At 45.3% G+C, this 20,703-nt stretch overlaps 3 protein-coding genes across 3 annotated transcripts; 2 read left to right on the top strand and 1 right to left on the bottom strand.

The window, feature by feature from the left end:
- Positions 1 to 102: 102 nt before the first annotated feature.
- Positions 103 to 4,415, bottom strand: LOC136477835 (protein PEROXIN-4). The gene is made up of 5 exons (XM_066476096.1): positions 4,359 to 4,415; positions 3,851 to 3,970; positions 3,643 to 3,771; positions 3,407 to 3,536; positions 103 to 456 (listed from the first exon to the last, which is right to left on the bottom strand). Exons 1-5 carry the CDS (start codon positions 4,362 to 4,364, stop codon positions 368 to 370), a joined length of 474 nt encoding a protein of 157 aa, XP_066332193.1. The 5' UTR covers positions 4,365 to 4,415; the 3' UTR covers positions 103 to 367.
- Positions 4,416 to 5,566: 1,151 nt separating this feature from the next.
- LOC136477834 (proteasome subunit alpha type-2-like) lies at positions 5,567 to 9,910 on the top strand. The gene is made up of 11 exons (XM_066476095.1): positions 5,567 to 5,755; positions 5,871 to 5,947; positions 7,045 to 7,109; positions 7,208 to 7,254; positions 7,435 to 7,510; positions 7,854 to 7,921; positions 8,516 to 8,585; positions 8,844 to 8,929; positions 9,144 to 9,206; positions 9,287 to 9,352; positions 9,624 to 9,910. The coding sequence occupies exons 1-11, from the start codon at positions 5,715 to 5,717 to the stop codon at positions 9,670 to 9,672; spliced, it is 708 nt and encodes a 235-aa protein (XP_066332192.1). The 5' UTR covers positions 5,567 to 5,714; the 3' UTR covers positions 9,673 to 9,910.
- Positions 9,911 to 13,115: 3,205 nt separating this feature from the next.
- On the top strand, positions 13,116 to 16,384 carry LOC136477833 (bifunctional nitrilase/nitrile hydratase NIT4-like). Its single transcript, XM_066476094.1, has 6 exons — positions 13,116 to 13,616; positions 14,204 to 14,383; positions 15,203 to 15,307; positions 15,349 to 15,537; positions 15,684 to 15,965; positions 16,122 to 16,384. Exons 1-6 carry the CDS (start codon positions 13,472 to 13,474, stop codon positions 16,178 to 16,180), a joined length of 960 nt encoding a protein of 319 aa, XP_066332191.1. The 5' UTR covers positions 13,116 to 13,471; the 3' UTR covers positions 16,181 to 16,384.
- The last annotated feature ends 4,319 nt before the right edge of the window (positions 16,385 to 20,703 follow it).

Here is a 20,703-nt window from a genome sequence, read left to right as displayed (position 1 = left end):
CTGATCACAATGCTCATAATCACAAAGTATTGTGCTGCTGCCTCTTGAATGTGTGCCCCAAGAATGTCGCAGTAGCTGACAGCATATGAAACACAAGAGACCTTCGGAGTGTTGCAGCAGAAAACTGACTGAAACACTGAGCACTAAAATAGATCAGTAGTAGCAACTGTTGAATTTCAGGATTTATTACATCACAGACCAAACATCGAGAATCAAGGTTTCTACCTTTTACCCCAGAATACACACATATGAATGGTTAGGATTTAGGAAACAAGAACCACAAAGTTCACAGACAGCACAAGGCAGACCTGACAACATGTAGCGATGCCTGGACTGACATATGCTCTTGGCTTGGCACATGTTACAGCTAACCTTTCTTTGGCATGGCCGCCAGCCTTGTATACATGCGGGCCATTGATTGATAGCCTCTGATATCACCCGACCGCAGTAGATTGCCTATCATTGAGCAAAAAGATAGCCAGAAAGTAAAGACAGATTCAGAATATCAAATAGGTTTGTCTTGGCAGCCCATGATTAACCAGAAAGGGATCTTGCAAAATGCAGAAGCTACATGTCTTGTCCATCAGGTGTTCTAATAGTAAACCGGTCCATGTTCATTAGTCATTATGTTCAATCTTCCAGTTGGTCCATGTTTTGGTTCACAATGAAGAACCATGTTATATGGTTTATAACTGCACATTTAGAGGATCCTAACTCATGCTAGCAACTAGTCAATTGATGGGATCATATTAAGAGAGAGAAAATACCTACATAAGTTTACAAAGTCAGTGAGATGAAGGTGGCATCTTTGCTTTAAGGCCAAAAAATCACACAATAATCCATAAAGGTAACAAACAAATCAATTGATTGGAAAATGAGAAGGACCAGCATCGCTTATTTTGGTGGAGCCATAATGTAATGGTGTAGAGTAATTAGGTCTAGAAGTTACAACAGCTAGTGTTTTTTTTTTTTTTTTTTGAAAGAACAACAGCGGGGAAGGCCCCACTGTTAGGAATTTATTAAACCAAAAAGAACCAACTTTACAAAAGAGACAGAACAAAAAACAGCAGCAAAGAAGGAAACAGGTAGCCTAAGGCAGGCTGGGCCAAACTATGTACACAATTCTATCCAAGAAAGGAAGGGAGCACGCTTGTTTTCAGAGATCCTGTGAGCTTGTAGGGGAGCTTCATCAATGAAACCTGTTTTCCAAGCAAGGAAGGATGGTTGGCCTCTACTTAAAATGTTGTTTCTTTGCTTCCAAATTTGCCAAGCACTGATGACAAAAACTTCCATGAAAAAAAGGGTTTGAGAACTCCTTCGCTTGCAACAGCATATGAAAGAAATCCATCGAAAGGTTCCTTCCACTGAACACCAAGGTGCTGGTGTCTCGATAAAGAGACAGATCTGATACTCCACGCCCCCCCCCCCCGCCACTGACGCCCGCGTCGCTCCCCCACGCGGAGCGACTCGGGCGGCCCCTGCCGCGCCGCCTCCCTCTCACCCCTCTCCTCCTCGCCAGCCGCGCCGCCGCCGGAGCTGGCTGCCGGCATGGCCGCCCGGCCGGCTGTGATGGTGGCGGCGGGGCTCTCCCTCCTCGTGTTGGCGGCGCACCTGCAGCAGGCCAGCGGTCCGGCCCCGCGTGACCGGCGTGGAGGTTGACGAGGTGGTTGCCGCGGCTGCTGCAGCGCCGGCTGGTGTCCGTGCAGGCGCAGGGGACGGCGGCGAGGTCTTCTTCTCCGCGCGTTCCCCTTCTCCTCTCTTGATGGCGGTGGCGGCACTGGCTGAGGCCGCAGGTCCGGGGCCCAGTCGACCAGATCCGGTGCCCGGGGGCCAGATCCGGACCCCAGGCTGCCGGATCTGTCTTGGCGACCGCGCGGCGGTGGCCGGGGCCCATGCATGCGCTGGGGGGCGGTGCTTTCTTCTTTGCCGTCCCTCCCCTCATGGCCTTGGCTGCTGTGGCTCAGGGGCTGGTTGTGCCCGGGGCAGCGACTTCTGCCGGCCAGCCGGTCTGGCAGCCAAGGCGAACGGTGTCTGCAGCTATGGTAAGACGGAGGCGTCGGCGACGGCAGGGGGCACCGGATTCGGGGCCTGGCGTCCGGATTCGGCGGCCCCAGGACATGGGGCGGAGCCCGACATGGTGGGGCACACTGGCGGTGATGACGACAGCGACATCGGCAGGTGCCAGAGCCAACGACGTTGGTCAAATGCGGCCTCGGTGTGCGGCGGTGTGACGCGAGCGGCAGAATCAGGTCCGGCTCTGCGTGGCCCGATCGGCGGGGGTGGCGGCCGACGTAGCTGTGCGGCTGCTACGTGCAGCCGGCGCGTCGATGCCCCTCTTAAGGGGCTTCCGTGGGGCGTCGGGACAATGGCGATGGCGGTGAAGGCTGGCACGGGTCCGACTTCGCGACCCGGCGAGTGTGCTAGAGGGTTCTTGGGCGAAAGCCTTGGTGACGCCGACGTCATTGGGCGCCGCTTCCCTATTGGGGGCGTCATATTTCCCCACTAGCATGTCTTCCAAGGGTGAAAACTCAGTTCACTTTGGACGTGCGACGGTGACGCCATTGGCGTCACTCCCTTCCTGAAGGCGTCGCATTTGGATTATTGTCGCGGTTTCGATGCGGGACGATGGTTTGCGTTTGGAAGTCAGAGCTGCTCTTCGGTGTTTGAGCTTCGCAACGATGACCAGTGACGGCCATTAGCTTCAGACCCGTCGGAGGGTGACTAGTGGGTGGCCTGCCATGGGAAGTCGGAGCTGCTGGCAGCTTGGCTTCCATGCTCGGCAACGATGACCCATGGCAGTGTATCGTGTTTGTGCTCAGCTGCGTCGCGTGGGGTGGTTAGCCCTTCGGGTGCCTTTCTGGCATCTCGTCCGGCTAACCTTCTTGTACATAATATTCTTTCGGCTTAATTGAGCGGCAGAGCTCCTGCCTTTTGTTTCAAAAAAAAAAACCAAGGTGCTGCCAACAAGCCTGACTAAAAGGGCATGTGTTGTATTACAAAGTTGTAATGCAACTGCTCCTTAAAATCTAGCTGTGCCATTGCATAGCAGTTCTGCTAACATTTGATAACTCAGAATGACTTTTTTTTTTCCTTTTGGCCACCACCTTATATTAGAGTTGAGAATGGTTTCCCTGCTGTGATGTCACTCATGAGTCCTGATACTTGATATGTATTCTCATCTAGAGGTTCAGGCCTCCATTACAGCAATAGCTTAATATTTCTTATATGCCCTAAAGTACCATATGTTGACGTTTACAACATTTAGATTAATATTGTATCATTTCAGTCTAATTCAGAAAGATAGCGAAGCAGTAGAATGTCGTTGTTTTTCGTGTAGTGTAGTTTGATATAGAGTGAGAACATGAACATGGTACATAAAAAATCATGAGTAGGAAGATAGAGGTACCTGAATCACAGTTAAGTGGGCTGTCTGGTTCAGGATGGGCCATCAGAGCAATTATCGCTCTACAAACAGACTGAAGGGTCCATGCAGGGCTCCATGCATTCTTCAATATATCAAGACAAATTTCACCTGTCTAAAAACAGAAAAAAGGAAAACAAATGTAACTAAACAGAAATTTCCCCTTATCTTGAAGATTCAGATTTAATAAATGATAAAACAGGGCATCAGTCTTCTATAACCTTGAAATGCACATTCGGGTGGAAAATTTTGGTCAAAAATCGAACTTGAGGAGGCAGCAGAGGATACTGCTCTGGAATTGCAAACGCAAGTTGAAACACACCACCTTCATAAGGTGTTTCAGAAGGGCCCTAACCACATAAATTATAGATAATCAGAAGAGGCAATAGTAAACGGATGATCTTGCTTGTTACTGCAATAAAAAGTTACCTTGATAAGAGCAGTCCACTTGAATATGTTAGAATCATCACATATTAATTGGATATCAGGGTCAGCTGACTTCTCTCGCTGTACCTCCTTGTACTCCTTGAAAAGCCTTGCCCTAGATGCCTAGAGATAAAAGATGTTGCCAAAAAGGTTTAGGTTTCATGTTAAGAACTCTTGTGGCACAAATTACCCGATTGGGTGGTGCAGGATTTGATGTGGCATGTAGAATTTTCCTGGTTGAATATAACACCATACTGTAAGTAATTATCAGTTTCATTTCATTCACCAGTTAGTTAAGTTCATACTTACAACAGACTTGAACCAATACACAATAAACTAGTGGTAACAGGAAAAAGATCACATTGCAAATTGCTAGCAATAAGATCTTTGCATAGTGGCATAACTGATGCATCAAGTAGCATAAGGAAACATGATCATTCAAATTTTATGGGATGACTAGCATATTGCACTGGCTGCAAACAATGTGCTAATGAAGCAATTGCGAACTCACCTGCATCTTCTCCTTTCTCTACTAAAGAGTTATGACCAGCAAGGCTGATATAGGCAAAATAAGAAATAAGACTAAGTTAGAAAGATTCAGTGAAACTCTATAGTGAAAATGGACTATAGTGAGCTTGTCACGAACAACAAAATACCAAACAAAGGTTAAACATCATGGAGATTCAGAAAGCTAGCAATAATACACAAAAGTCAGGAACTAAGCCACTCAGCAACAAGTTCTCATCAAATGGGAAAGAAAGACTGGAACAACGCACAACAAAAAATTGGGCCTGACTACATAGATAAATACATAGAATGTTTATTGATCATAAATATTTTTTCTTCAACCATCATATACGAGTGAAGGTAAAATTAAATGTGTTCCTCTAACTACCGTCCAGGATGCCAGTATCGTACAAATCATCTGCTGCAATATATGAATCGCACTTTAAAGATATTAAATCATGCCAAGGTCAAGCATCCACAACGGTGTGTACTAATCAAGAATCCGAGCCAATCTACCCCAGCTCCTCTTCAACTCTTAAGGGCTTATTTGCTTCATGCCCTGCCAGGCAGCAAGGAGCCCAGACAGCAATCTGCACCCTAGGCTTACAAAATCCTACGCCTGGGAATGCATAGGGTGCCAGGCAAAGCTGCCTGGGTTCAAAGCAAACCTAAACGCCGGTGCCACCGATCTGGGTATTTACCTGCCTCGCTCATCAGATCGAACATCGCCCGGCGGGCAGCGCCGGACTCAGGATGCCAGGCCGATCACAACAAATCGCGCACCGGAAACCGGTCAGGAACTTCAATTCCCCTGACCCGACGACATGAGCCGCTTATATACCTCAACGCCCTTAAATCTTCTCTCAACCTCAACCGTATACGTATCGAAGGAAAGATACGTGTTATTCGGAAAGAAATAGAGCGTACCAATCGAATCTTGGGCTTATGGCACCGGGGGCTCGACTCCGGTGTGGGGAAAGTCACCGGAGAGCAGGGAGGAGCTGCTGCAGCGACGGTGGGCAGTGGCCGTCTTGAATAGGTAATCGGGGGGAAGGAACCGGCCAACCGGGGAATGTGGAAGTGGAATTGGAGAAGAGGAGGCGGTGGGCCCGGCTCAGCCCAGCTGCAAACTCTATTTCGTCACCAACTCAGAACCGGCCCAAATCCAACTTGGACTCCAGCCCAAAGGTTTCTTCTTGCGAAACACTCCACTCTCCTTTTCCTCCTGCGATTCCATCTCGTCGTCCTCTTCCCCTTCTTTTCCTCAGCCGCCTCGCTCCCTCGCTAGCAGCAAAGCCTTGCCACGAATCGCCGACGCTCCAGCCCGGAAGAGCCAACGAGGTGACTGAGCGCCTCGGCAATGGGTGACAGCCAGTACTCCTTCTCCCTCACCACCTTCAGGTTCGTGCTCCTCTCTCTACATCTCTCGCTTGCTCGTCCCCTCCATCGAGATCGGGTGAGATTTTGTGTCGTTACGGTGGTTTGATTTGACCTTTTCCGGTTGATTTCGCTGCAGCCCGTCGGGAAAGCTTGTGCAGATCGAGCACGCGCTCACGGCTGTCGGATCCGGGCAGACCTCGCTCGGGGTCAAAGGTTCGATTCGCGCAGCAATCCCCTCTCACCCCTCTGATTTCTTATGTTGGTATTTTGCTGTTGCTAGGTAGCGAGAGGTTCGTGACCAATTTGAAACGGCATTATGACGTCTTATCTCGTGCACAACATTAGAGCATTGCGGAGGGTTAGTCCTCTTGGTGAAGTGTATTATTTTGGGTTTGTGTTCGTGTATTTGTGTCTTAGCTTTGATCAGGGCTTTTATCCTTTTTGTGTGTTTGTGTCGTTGCTTTGACTAGGGCTTTCATCCTTTCTCGTTAGCATCGCAGTGTTAATTGAGGATACCTAGATGTAATTTCAACTGTGTATATAGTTGTGATTTTCTTATCTCCTAGATACCTACACGCAACTTCAGCTGTTTTCAAGTTGTATGGACTGATTGCTTCGGGCATTGCATGATTCTGATTCATAAGTTCAGGTTGGGAGGTGCGCACACACACAAAACACTGACTACTCAAAGATTATTATACCAATTTTAGTCATTATTAAGATATCTTTCTAATCTAATGTTGTATTATTAAGTCATTTGAGGTTGGGTTTGTAAATTCCTTGATGCCTATTGGTGCTAATACATTTGACAAACTTTTCCTAATTTTCCTGCATGTGCATGCTTAGATCTGCCCAAATTTTCTTTCTTCGTATTGCTTATCGTGCTGTAGAAGTTGATGCAGATCTATTGTTGTTTGGATGCTTTGATGTTGAATGGGGACTGTTGAAAATTGCGAGTTTGTTTGCCCACTTCATATCCAGAGCACTGACTAACACACTTGCACAGAAATCAACTAATGGTGCCACTCAGCCAAAGATGGGCTGTGGAAGTTAAAAAGTTATTTCAAACCTCATGACCATTGTTATTTGAACTTCCTAATTAACATGATATCTGACGTTCATTATGAAGTGATGAAGTCACTATTGATAGGTTTAGTAGCTGTAGTGTAATGATTCACCATACTGTTTTTTTTTTCAAATCAATTGAATTGTTGTGTTCTATGTAGTATACATGGTCTCTGTTTAGGCAGTACAACCATTTTATTTTACTTGTGCCTCTTAGTTAACTCTGAAATATGTCATGTTTGCAGCTGCCAATGGTGTAGTCATCGCCACCGAGAAGAAACTGCCTTCTATTTTAGTGGATGAAACATCTGTATGTGTACCTAAGTTTTTGAATTTTCTCTTTTGCCACATTCTTGTTCTTTTTCTATCCCAAGTGCTAAACAGATACCTGCTTGAAATACTTTCTAGGTGCAAAAGATTCAGGCACTAACACCAAATATTGGAGTTGTCTATAGGTACACACTGTCTTGGTTGATCTTCTATTCATTTTTTTTCTATTTCGGAACTAGAATACATTACAATTGTGTTGAAGTTTAATGTGATTGTGGAAGTTATGGACCTTTAGTGCATCTTCTCAATTGCCAAGTCTTTCTCTATTATGTTTTATTCATGCACTTTTCTTGCACTGTTTTCAGTGGAATGGGTCCAGATTTCCGTGTTCTGGTGAGAAAAAGTCGAAAGCAGGCACAACAGTATTATCGGTTGTACAAGGTAATACCTTTTGGCAACTTGTTTGGTTTAGATGTTTGGAAAATATTTCTATATCTGGTAAGAGACTTCTTACAGTCATTAGAGGTACGAAGAGGTACCTTAATTGTATGATCGTATATAGGTAGGTAGGGGTGGCCTAGGCTAAATTGGGTACCTTAGGTACTAAGTTCGTGTTTTCATTTTGGTACCTCCTTGTATCTTTTCAAGGATAGTTAAAAAAAAATTCTCATATATTAAATACATCATTTGAAATGAATTTGTAATTTTAAAAACATTCTCTTCTGCAAGCTTGCTGTCAAGTAGATAAATCTGTTTTTAATAATTGTTTCATGGTCAAATGCAGGAGCATATACCTGTAACACAGCTTGTACGAGAGGCTGCTGCTGTCATGCAGGAGTTCACACAGTCAGGGTATGTAACTAGACTTAGTTACTTCCATTTGCCCATTGGTGCATACAATAATAATGGAATGCACTGCCTAATTTAGTATTATTCATAGAAAAATAAGCTGTTCATATTTACGGGACTATCTGCATGCTCATATAATATAATCTGTATTTAAATTTTTTATATTAAAAGTATACACTTGGCATAGCATTGAATTGTTTTAGCTGTTTTTAGTCCCTTATTAATACATTACCTAAATGTATTGTGATCACTTCTAAAGATCTTATAGTATCCCTGTGTGCCATCCAGTTATTGATTTTCAATTAATTGGTGATTTTAAGTGGTTGAGGCCTTGAGGGTTAATATCATTTAGTTGTCAAGCATCATACTTAAAATGTGCACTATATATATAGCATTTAGTAGCTATTTCCATTTATTGATGCACTTGATGTCGTTGTGATGACTTGAACAAAATGTTAAACTAATAGAGATTACTGGGATATACACCATCTGGTCAAAACACGTACTAGCCTCTATTGTTTGGTGTTAAGGTGATTAGTGAAAGACTGAGATAGGTATATGCTAATGTGTTCTATTTTTTATCCTTGTTTGTTTCAGTGGTGTAAGACCATTTGGAGTATCATTGCTGATTGCTGGGTATGATGACAATGGTCCGCAGTTGTATCAGGTATACTGAAGAAGCTACAAGATAGAAACCTGTTAATTTTTACTCCCATCATTCTAATGCCTACTTTAACACAAAATGTCAACCTCACAAATTTATATATTGTTCCCACATGTCATTTAGTCATAACTTACAAGAGATCATCACAAGTAGTACTTATAAAGTGGAAAATGTGTACTTTGTGCTAACAATCACCATGATACCATAGGATGTATACCTTCATAATTTCAGGACAACTGACATTGTTGGCTATTTCTTCAGGTTGATCCCTCAGGATCATACTTCTCCTGGAAAGCATCAGCCATGGGAAAAAATGTGTCCAATGCAAAGACGTTTCTTGAAAAGAGGTACAGTCTCAATGTAGTAATGTTGTGCACTTGCTCTAGACACTGGTGATTTGTGACATAGTACTGCTGATAATTTTCTTCCATCCTATTGTAAATAAATTCCAGTTGATTTTTTATGTGCCTCGTCATTGATTAATATAAGCAGCACGTATGCCATAACGGATCATCCTTTCCCTCTTTGATTTCACATGTTATATTTATGGTTTCATTGTAGATACACAGAAGATATGGAGCTTGATGATGCCATCCACACTGCAATTTTGACTCTGAAAGAAGGGTATCACATCCCACTTGTATTTGCTTAGTTTAGAAACATCCTAAGTAGTTACTAATTGGTTCTGGATCTTGGACTTGCAGATATGAGGGGCAAATTTCCTCCAACAATATTGAAATCGGAATTATTCGAGCTGACCGTGAGTTCAAGTAAGTTGCACAGATTCAATCTTACTGCCACTTTTATGTGATTCATGTTCCTCTTGCCGCATCAAATGATTAAATTATTGCATCATTCATTTGCTCTCTGATTTTACGGAGATTCTGTAACTTGTGCCCCTCTAGATGGAGGGGAAATGTTTGTGTTTACTCTGTTTTTTGTTTTTGTTGCAAATCTAAAGCTATTCCATGATATTACATACTCCTTAGCTACAATCAAATGGTTTGCTGAGAACTAACAGTTTCCATATACACAATACAGAGTTCTAAGCCCAGCAGAGATCAAGGATTTCTTGGAAGAGGTGGAGTAAGTTGCCAGTTGACGATTTACTATTTCGAACAACAATAGCAGCATCACTTATGAGCAGCCAGCCTGAAGCTTGTCTTAGTTTTATCACTCTCTGTAAACTGATTTGCTCCAGCGACATGTGGTGCTTTGCATCTGAACCCTCCTGCATACTGTAGACAAGTGAGATAGCGTAAGATGGATGTTGTATTTGACATACTCTGCAGCTTGTTTATGTGATGCACGTTCTTGTGGACCGTATCGATACCCAGGTGTTTATTGTGGCCTAGTATTTGGGAATTTTGGTACTCGCCTTAGCATTGTAGATTTGCTAGAGTGATTGGATGTCGTGGCTGCAAAATATCGAGTTCGTTATCTTAATGACACTTTTGGCGTGTGATAAGTTGTCTCAACCTGCGCCCGTGCAAGAGATGCTAATCTTAATAACGGTAAAAGGTTAATGTGCATACTCGCTGCAGGGACGGGCTACGACTGTATCTTTTGAACGCAATGTCACTGTAGATTGAACTATAGCAACTGCCGCCACAACAGCTAGCTGAACTGAACAAGCCCAATATTCTCTAGCAGCGTTGCGGGGCGATCAAGCCGAAGCCGATGCAGCCAAGTCAGCGTTTCCTCTGCAGGAAACGGGCAGAGATTGAGGAAGGCCCCGATGCAAATTGTTTGCTCCTTGATCAGCGATGACATGCAGCCGCTGGTCGCTGCTTTGTGCAGACACATGCTATGCCGCTCGCCAGCCCAATTTTGCGGCACCTGTTTATTCTTACTGAGCAAGTAAAATTGTGCAAACCACTTATACTAGATAGAAACATGAAAATCAATTTAAAACATATACTTCAGTCGCTTAAAAACCTAAAATTTAGCACATTCGTCATAGTGCATACAAATATGTCGCATGCAAAAATTAAGATGCAAACTCACCTTTGAAATGAAAATAGTAAATTTCATATGCATGTCAAACCCAAAACCTGAACTCAACCCGAAACCGCCCCAAACATCGTTTTGGGTGATAATCCAAACCTGAAACCAAACCCGGTGAATCCCGAAAACCTTAGGTTGCTCGAAAACTGAAACCAACTACTATATGGTAATACAAGAAAACAACACATAATTTCATGACTCAACTTAGAACAAACCTAGTAGCTTAGATATACAATTTATTAATAAAACACATGAGCTTTTATTCAAAATGATCTATTTCGAACCTCCATTAGATATCCATGGGTAGAAACCGAAACCCAAAATCGAACCCGATAAATTTAGCATTCCTGAACTAAAAAACCGTCAGGGAAAATCAAATCTGCCTTTGCTGTTTAATCTGGTGGGTGATACTTTATCAATGATGTTAGAGAGAGCTAAAAAACAGTGGGGTCATTAGAGGCTTGGTACCAGATTTGATAGAAGGGGGTTTGACACATCTACAATATGCAGATGATACAATTCTATTCCTGAACCTAGATGAGGAGTCTATATGCAATACAAAATTCCTGCTGTACTGCTTTGAAGCAATGTCAGGCTTGAGGATTAATTATCAGAAGAGTGAGATTTTTGTTTTGGAGGTTACAATTGAGAAACAAAGAGAGATGGCTAATTTGTTCAATTGTAATATTGGAAGCTTTCCAATGAAATACTTGGGAGTAATGCTGGACAGATACTATATGAGCTCTGTGGATTTTGCTTATGTTTATCAGAAGGTAGAAAAGAGGGTACCAACATGGCAAAGTTGCTTGCTATCATATGGAGGCAAAATGATACTCACAGATACTCACAGAGTCATGTCTTAGCTCTGTTCCAAATTATGTAATGGGAGTTTTTCACCTAAAAGGGGAGGCACACCACAAGATGGAGACTGCCAGGTCAAATTTCTTTTGGCATGGTCCGGGGCAGAAGAAGTATCATATGATGAGATGGGAGGTCCTAGCCACCCCAAAACAAGTAGGGGGTTTGGGTTTCACTGATACTAGAGTGATAAATCAATGTCTCTTGTCAAAATGGATCTATAAGCTTGAAAAAGGAGATAATAATCCATTCTGCAAAATGCTGAGAGCTAAATACCTAGGGGAGAAAGGTTTTTACAGCTCAAGTAATAGAGGAGTTTCTCAGTTCTGGGTAGGACTGCATGAAGTTAAGCATTGTTGTGCTCGGGGTCTGATTTATAGTCAGGAATGGCAAGAAAGCTAGATTCTGGCTAGATGTTTGGCTGGGGCAGTGTCCTCTCAGTATTGTGTACAGCAAAATTTTTGATATCTGTAATGAGCAGGGCAGCACAGTCCATGAGGTGTTTCAGAACAATGAATTAAACCTTACCTTCAGAAGATCATTTGGTGCAGAAGAGATAGAGGAGTGGCAGCAATTACTCACTCAAACTAGAGATGTGCAACTTCAGGAGGAACCAGATACTGTCACTTGGGGGCTAGACAAGAAAGGGAGATTCACAACTGCTTCTTTGTATAGAGAGCTGACCTTCCCTGGAATGGTTAACAATGAGGTTATGAGTATATGGAGAGCCAAAATACCAATGAAAATCAAGTTTTTTCTCTGGTCTATCTACTCTGATTGTCTCCCTTCGGCAGAACAGCTTGTCAGGAGAAATTGGCCTGGAGATGAACACTGTAAAATGTGTGGACAAATAGAGACTTCACAGCATATCTTTTTTGAATGTTACTTGGCGAACTTCTGCTGGTGGACATTTCGCGATGCTTTGAGCTGGACGCAAACACCCACAAATCTGAATCAATTTTTAAACCTTAGTTGTGGTAGAAGGGCAGGTCTGGTGCAGTGGTGAGAGCTGTCTCACCGAGTCACCAGGTCACGGGTTCGAAACAGCCTTTCCGTAGATTTTGCGGGGAATGCTTGCCTCGGTTTTTTCCTTCCCTAGACTCCGCTCATGTGGGAGTGTCCGGCACTGGGTCTGCCCTTTTTTAGTTGTGGTAGAGGAGATGTTCCCAAACCAATGATGATTTTTCTTTTGGCTTGTATCTGTTGGAGTCTTTGGTTAATACGTAATGACTATGTCTTTAACAGCAAAGTCGTAGCGGGGCCTAATGTGGTGATTCATCGATCAATAATTTTTATGCAGAAATGGAGCATTCTACTCAGGGAGAAGGAAAAAGACTGGGCTATGAAGACAGTGGAAAAGCTATCAAGACATTTGGAGCAAAGCGACCCAGGCTAGTGGTGTAGTAGTTCTATGGGTTCCGTTTATCAAGGATGTATCTCTGTTAGTGTTTGTTGACCTTTCAATACTCGCTTTTGCAATTCTGAGTTGTGACAGGGACTGTATGTGCCATGGGCACGTTTAAAAGAACCAGCAACGATATATGAACCGGCGAACCGAAGGTCTAAAAAAAAATCTGAACCCGCGGAGCCCCGATCCAAAACTGCACTGCTGCCGTCTCTCCGCGCGCCTGTGCTGGCCGCTGGGTGGTCGACTGGTCGCGTCGTCGGACTGTGATGTACTGATGTTGCACCTTGCACGGGAGGCGAAATGTGGTAACCCCGCAGAGAATTTTCCCCACAATTCCACAAAACGGCCACTCCCGCTGCTGACGCTGACGGATGGGGTGGTGCTCCCCGTCGACTTACCGGCAGCTCGTCTCCACGGTCTCCCTCTTCGCCCTCGGCGCGGGCCTCCTCGCCTTCGGCATCCACCTCTCCTACGTCCACATCGAGCCCCAGCGCGCTCGCACGCTCGCTCGGGACCAGTTCGTCCGCGACTACCTCCGCAAGAAGCACGACAAGTAGCCCGCCGTCCGCGGCCCCCTCTCCCAGACCCCCAGGCGATTGCTTGGTAGTCGGAGACGATGGCCCTGGCCCCATCGAGGTCCGGTAGCGAGCCCGTGATCCCGGAGGTGGAGATGAATGCTGGCGCCGACCAGGCCGCCTCAACGGTGCGGGTCACCGTCGTTCAGGCGTCGTCCGTGTTCTACGACACCCCTGCGACTCTCGGTGCGTGTAATTTTGCTCTCTCAACACGTTGTTCTTGCAGTTGTTGTTCGATTCGTTGTCTCGCCTGTGTGGCTGTTTTGATCGGTGCTGCGCGCGAGGTGTTTGCTTGTTTGTCTCGCCAAAACTAGCTTACCGAATTGTGTACAGTGATGACTCGTACTCGTAAAAGTTGTTAAGGAAATCTTTTAATTGAATAGTGACAGTGTCATTATATGTACAGTATCAGTTGATTGACATGATGGCATCTACTTTGAAGGAGACATCTTTCTCTATTACTTGTGATGATGATCCTAGACATATGGAGCGATTGGTTTTCTCAGGGTGAATCAACCAGATAGGAAAAGGAATGTTATAGTGGTGTGTGTTGCGTGGACAGTTTTTCTCAGGATGAGGTATTTGAGGTGCGACGCACAGGCATTTGAGGAAATAAAATCTTTATGGGCTTTCTACTAATACTATGTGACACCTCAGTTCCTACCCAGTACTAGGGTCACATCTTTTTTTACAATAATCCTTTTATCAGCTTTAAGTCTTGTAGCATTAGAGACGTGACATTTTGTAAAGTTCTTTGCTGCATTGTGTTTCAGATAAAGCGGAGAAATTGATAGCAGAGGCAGCTGGGTATGGTTCACAGTTGGTTTTATTTCCGGAAGTCTTTGTTGGTGGCTACCCTCATGGATCTACCTTTGGACTGGTTGTTGGCAATCGCACTGCCAAGGGAAAGGAAGACTTTCAGAAGTATCACGCATCTGCTATAGATGTGCCTGGTATTCTAAATGATGTTAATGTATCCATGTTCTACATTATTTTTCACGAGCATTACCATGCTTTGTTCTTTGGGGTAGAAACTTTATCCTTTTGTAATTATATATGCTCACAATAATCTTGTAGTGTGAACTGTGGTCTTAAGAATGATGCACAAACAAGGAATTGTAAGCACAGAACTTACTTTTCTGCCCCGTTAAAATATAAAAATGGAGGGGACAACCTCTAATTTGTGGTCCACAAGGCAAGATGATATATTGCACCTGATGCTGGTTGTATATTACCGAACGGAAGCACTTAAAACAGGCATTTACTTTCTAGTTTTAGGTCTTAGGATACTAGTATAGGAAGTGAGCATAGCTGAAGTGGTTGGAGTGGGAGCCTGGGAGGTGTGGTTGTGCATCTCAACCACCCAAATTCGTGTCCTCTTCGACTTGAATTCCGTTGCCTATTTTCTTCTTAATGGAAAACCACCTAGTTCCTCCAAGGTTGGGAAATGGGGTGGATTATCCCTTGGAAGTAGAGTTATGTGGTTGACAAAATCTTGAAAAAACTGCATATTTTCTCCTATGAGCATATGCATCCGTTTTCTCATCTCTTGGCAAATTTTCTGACAATGAATGCACAAAACACATTAATGCTTGGTAGTGCAATTTTACTAAGTACCATTCCCAAATAGCTTCCTATGTATGGTAGGGCAGTGCTATTTCTAGAATTTGCACTGAGCATGTTTCTACCTTTGCTGGTTTACATTAGATGATTCTCATTGGGGTTCATCTGTTATTTCTATAGAGCACTTTACAAGCATTTTATGAATGCAGGCCCAGAAGTGTCCCGTTTATCTGCATTAGCTGGAAAATATAAGGTGTTTCTGGTGATAGGGGTGGTTGAGAGGGCAGGATATGCCCTTTACAACACGGTGCTCTCTTTTTTTTTTTTTTTTTTTTTTTGTGACTCACGGTGCTCTTCTTTGATCCGCTGGGAAAATACCTAGGGAAGCACCGCAAGGTCATGCCTACTGCACTAGAACGAGTATTCTGGGGGTTTGGAGATGGATCTACAATTCCTGTCTATGATACTCCGCGTGGAAAAATTGGTTCTCTCATTTGCTGGGAAATCAGAATGCCACTTCTCAGGACGGCCATGTATGCCAAAGGTATTATTCCTATTTCTTGGAATTGTATTTTAAGTAAAGAGGGCTGGGATATACTACTTTGGAACCATAAGGTGTAATGCTAAATTGCACAATGTCTCATGTACTTGAGTTTATCTTTCACGCTGAATCCTCCTATGTCTGTGCAGGTATTGAAATATATTGTGCTCCCACAGTTGATTGCATGCCAAGTTGGCAGTCTTCTATGACACATATTGCCCTTGAAGGGGGATGCTTTGTGCTGTCAGCGAGCCAGTTCTGTCACAGAAAGAACTACCCTCCCCCTCCCGAGTATGCATTTGGTGGCCTAGAGGAAGAGCCATCCCCGGAATCTGTTGTTTGTTCCGGAGGGAGTGTCATCATTTCACCATCCGGAACAGTGTTGGCAGGTCCCAACTACGAAAGCGATGCCCTTCTCACTGCTGACCTGGGTAAGAAACCGGGGAATTCACATACTAAATTCTACTCAAAATATCCCACTTATGTTCATATCCTCATATGCCCTAGGACATGGTATGCTAGCTATATGCTTTGAATGATTTATCCCACACAACTCTCACTAGAAACTGCCTGATGTGGTTCTGCAGACCTTGGAGAGATTGCTCGAGCCAAGTTTGATTTCGACGTGGTGGGCCACTACTCGTGACCCGAGGTGCTGAGTTTGGTGGTGAAAGCCGATCCAAAGCCTGCCGTCTCCTTCACTTCCGCATCAGAGGACTAACGCTGGAAAGGGCAAATGACATCTTGAAGACCTAATGATCACACATCTTATATATCAATTGCAGGTTGCCATTGCATGAAAGTAATCGCAGACTTTTGTTCAGAATAAACTAGACCGACTCCTTATTAATGGGCCCTAATTTTCGACACTTTTCTTTACGGACTTAATAAGCCATCTTGGAAATCTCACGTGACCTTGAGCCAAAAGAAAGAAAATGGGAGAGAAGCATATAAGCATCGCGATATGGGCAATGCTAGCGCTCGGACATTCGACGGACATCCGTGCCCGGATGCCCACGCTGCACTCCTGTTTTCTGCGCTCGGGCCAGCACGGTCCCGCGCGAGCCTGCATTTCGCGCACCCATGCGGGGCCTGCACCGCCCGGACGACGCTCCCCTTGTCAGACCACGGGCAGGGACCACTCGCGCCCCCTTTGCTTCTCATGCGCATTGCAACATGTGCAACACCTGATTTATTTTTACAACATCCAGATGAAACACTTGTAACATACGTTCGAAATAGCTGAAACACTTGCAACATACGTCTGAAATACTTGCAACATACATCCGAAACACTTGCAAAACACCAGAAAAAACTTGAAAACACATGGGTAGCCATTGCAAACATCAAGATGAAACACTTGCATGTATATGCAACATCTGATCTAGTTTTGCAACATCTAAATGAAACACTTGAAACATACGTTTGAAATAGTTGAAACATTTGGAATATACATGTTGTTCTAGGCCGTGGCCTTAGAATCCCGGATTGCCGCTCAAGCGAATAATGAACCACACAGACTGGCGAAGTCACTTACAATGACCTGTTATTGAACTAACCATTGAAAACCAAGTTCCTCCTTTACAACCTCCATGGGGGTGCTATTTATATGCTTTCGTAGCATTTACATGGACACAACAACCCCTTCAACTACTCTGATTCGGGAGAATATTCCTTTTCGCCGAGGGCACGGCGGTCATTTCATTTTCCACCTCCCTCGGGGCCAACCGCCCTTGCCGCGCGCTGGTGGTCCCGTCGGCTGGCCGCGGCCACCCGGCCCACGTGCAGCCTCCTCCTCGGTGATGATGGGGCGAAAGGTTCCTGCAACACCAGAGAAAACGACCCAATGAATGCATTCTGCTGCCCTTACATTTTCGCCCGATGGCTAAGATTTCACCCAACGAGGCGAAAACCTTGTCCCATCGGTGCGCCTTACGCCCGGCGCGAAAAGCACCCGAAACCACCGAGCGCTCCTTTTCGCCCTCAACGGGACGCGAAAGGAGCCGATTGCTAACCATCTTTCCCTTTCGCCAGCAGGGGGTGCGAAAGCTGGGGGCGTAGCCCAACAGTAGCTCCTCACCGCCGCCGTATGGCTTTGGCAATGACGGCGATGGCAGACGCCGATCCCCCTGCGCCGTCCCCTTGAGGTGCGAAAGGGAGAGTGAACATTTTCCAGAGTTTGCTGTCCTTTTCGCGACTCTGCTCATTGGTGGCAGTATCCGCTGGTGTTTATATGTTTTTCAAGTTACACACATTTTTTCAGGCGAACTGAACCGTCGTATTTCCCGCGGTCGTTGGCCTAGTTTCAAAAATCGCGCCGTTTGGGGATTCGCGCCCGCGACGATTGGGAGTGCTTGGGGGCACCTATAAGTACCCCACTCACCATTTGAAGGAGCTGTGCTTCCCTCTACCTCCTTCTTAAAGCTCTAGGCCTTCTGACCCTTTCGCTTTGACGAGAAATCACGCGCCGTCCCCGAGCTAGTTCGCCACCTTCATCCTGCTCCTTCGCTTCAGGTATCTTTTTTATTTTTCCAGTTTATGTTTTCGCCGTTTGTGTTTGGCTTGCGCGCAGCTTTTCTTTCTTTTCGTTTTCTCCTTTGTTAATTTTGCCACCACTTTAGATAGGCACCATCGGTAAAGAGAGCTCTTCGTCTACGTCTTCGCCATCTGAGTCAACAAGCGGAAGCGATAGTTCCTCTTCTGAATCTAGGGTCGAGCGACTGGGCCGAAGTCCTCTTGCCTGGGATGCCGAGAACCGTTCTTTGGAGCTGGATGATTATGAAAAGGAGGATAGTACTGGCTCGACTGGTCAAAAGGGTGAGGAATGGGGAGAACTGTCACGCCCTTTCATTTCTGGTTAGTCGGAGGATGTGTCAATAGCTTATTCTAAAGGACTCCCCTGATGGTGTTGCCTACAAACTGTTCGTTCTACCTTGGTCGGTCCAAGGTGACTCATCAGCTGATTCAGGAGTATGTCAACAAGAACCATCTGAGGCCCTTAACTGCCAGCTCGTTTCGCCCTCTCGGCGATGAGGTTATACCGCGGCCAAAACCTTATGAGGCTGTGGTCTTTCGCAATTACTTCGTCGCGGGTTTGGATTTCCCACTGGAGGATTTTGTCAGTGAAGTGCTGCGACGATTTGAGATCCAACTGCATCAGTTGACTCCCAATGCTTTTGCTCGCCTTAGTGTTTTCGCTATGGCCATGAAGATGCTGGGTCACAAGCCGAATGCTGATACGTTTATTCGTTTTTATGAGACTCAGCGAAAACGTGGCGAAGTCTAGGATCCCATTGTTGGGAAAAAGCTGCCGCTTGAGTTCGGGGCCTTCAACTTTGTGCCGCAGAAGACCCGCGACACTATCACTATCATGCCTACATATCGCAACAAGTGGCCCCAATGGACCAAATACTGGTTTTATCACCGGGTTTGTACTGACGAGGACGTGCAGAATGCGGAGGCGAATAGGTGGGAGCATGCCTCTCCGCTTGTTTCGACCCTTGCTGAATGGGAAGGCAACCGTTTGCCTATCTTTTCGAAAAGTACAGAGGAAGAGGCCCAAAGCGGGGATGCCTTCGCACTGACCTCTCGGTTTCAGATAAGCCAAGATCTGATCGAGGAATGGGTTGCTTTGGAGCAAAAGCCTCTACAGACTTATACCCGTTTTCGGGATGTCGTTTGTCATGGTGATTATTGCGGGCCGACCATTGACATAGAGCGGCCGGACCGCTTCCCCAACGACATGAATTTTGTTGAGTTTGTCGAAAGGGAGGCCGTTAAAATTTGCAGCCCGTACTTAGAGAAGGAGGAGGAGGAGGCTAAGATCACTAGCCTAGGTTCTCGGAAGCGCATCAATCGAGTGTTCGATTTGATGGGCGTTGCATATGAGGATCGCCCTGTTTTGGCCGAGCAAAAGGACAAGGCCGCCGAGAAAGCGAAAGGTAAGAAGTCTGCTCTGGTGAAGGGCAAAAAGCCTGTTAAGGCGAAAGGGCAAAGGCCTGTTGCGCGGAAGCGAAAGGCTTCCGAGCCTGGTGATGTGCGGCTGGGCCGTGAGTTAGCGAAGCCGTTTAAGAAAAGCCTAAAGTTTACGCTTGGCGGCTTAGACCGCGGTAGTGGTTTGGCCGAAGAGGAACGGGTACGTGAGGATTTTTGATGCGTTTTGATTTTGCGTTGCGGACTTTTTGTTTTTCATCTATATAAAGTTTTCGATTACGATCTGTCGTGTTTTATTTTTCCCTTATCGTGTTTTCTTCTTGGCTTTTGGCTTTTTCAGGGCACCTCGACGTCTGGCAGGATGGCACCGAAAAGACCAGCCGTTGTGACTTCGTCCATCTTTGACGAGGACGATGCCTCACTGCTGGAGATGCTGGCTTTTCTGAAGGCGGTGCCTAAGAAGTCCGCTCCCCAGGACGACAGCTCGAAGAGACGCAAACTTGCGTCTTCACAGGCGGAGAAGGCGAAAGGGTCTAGCTATGAGGGGAGCGAAAAGGAGGCCATGCTAGCGAAACCCTCTGACAGTCAAGGGCCCAAACCTAGGTAAGAGCTTCTTTTCACTATAAGGCAGCTCGGCTGAAAGCTCTAATTTAGTTTTGATGACCTTAATAAAATCCTAAGTGCTAACCTAAGTTTATCATAATGATCATGAGATAGGTAGCACTATTCCAAGTGGTGGAACTATGTTGAAGATCATGATGATGGTGTGGTGACCATGGTGATCAAGTGCTCGGCTTGGAAAAGAAGAAAGAGAAAAAACAAAAAGCTCAAGGCAAAGGTGAAGCTTGATATGAGCTTTTTGATTTAGTGATCGAGACACTTAGCGAGTGTGATCACATTTAGGATCAATAGCCGTACTATTAAGAGGGGCGAAGCTCATATCGGAATACGGTTATCAAAGTGCCACTCGATGCTCTAACTCATTGCATATGCATTTATGATGTAGTGGAGTGCTAACACCCTCGAAAATGTTTGTGAAAATATGCTAACACACATGCACAAGGTGATACACTTGGTGGTTGGCACATTTGAGCAAGGGTGAAGAAGTTAGTGAAGTGAGGGAGGTGATTGTCACTGAAAAACAGTGATCAGACGCTGAACTCGTGTTGACCGGGCGCTGGGTGGTGAGTCCGGTCAATTATAAAACTTGGTGGCGCGCTCGGGCTCTGACTGGAG

This window comes from Miscanthus floridulus, chromosome 8 (genome assembly GCF_019320115.1).
Source record: "Miscanthus floridulus cultivar M001 chromosome 8, ASM1932011v1, whole genome shotgun sequence".
NCBI classification, from domain to species: domain Eukaryota; kingdom Viridiplantae; phylum Streptophyta; class Magnoliopsida; order Poales; family Poaceae; genus Miscanthus; species Miscanthus floridulus.
This window is presented reverse-complemented; position numbering and strand designations above follow the sequence as displayed.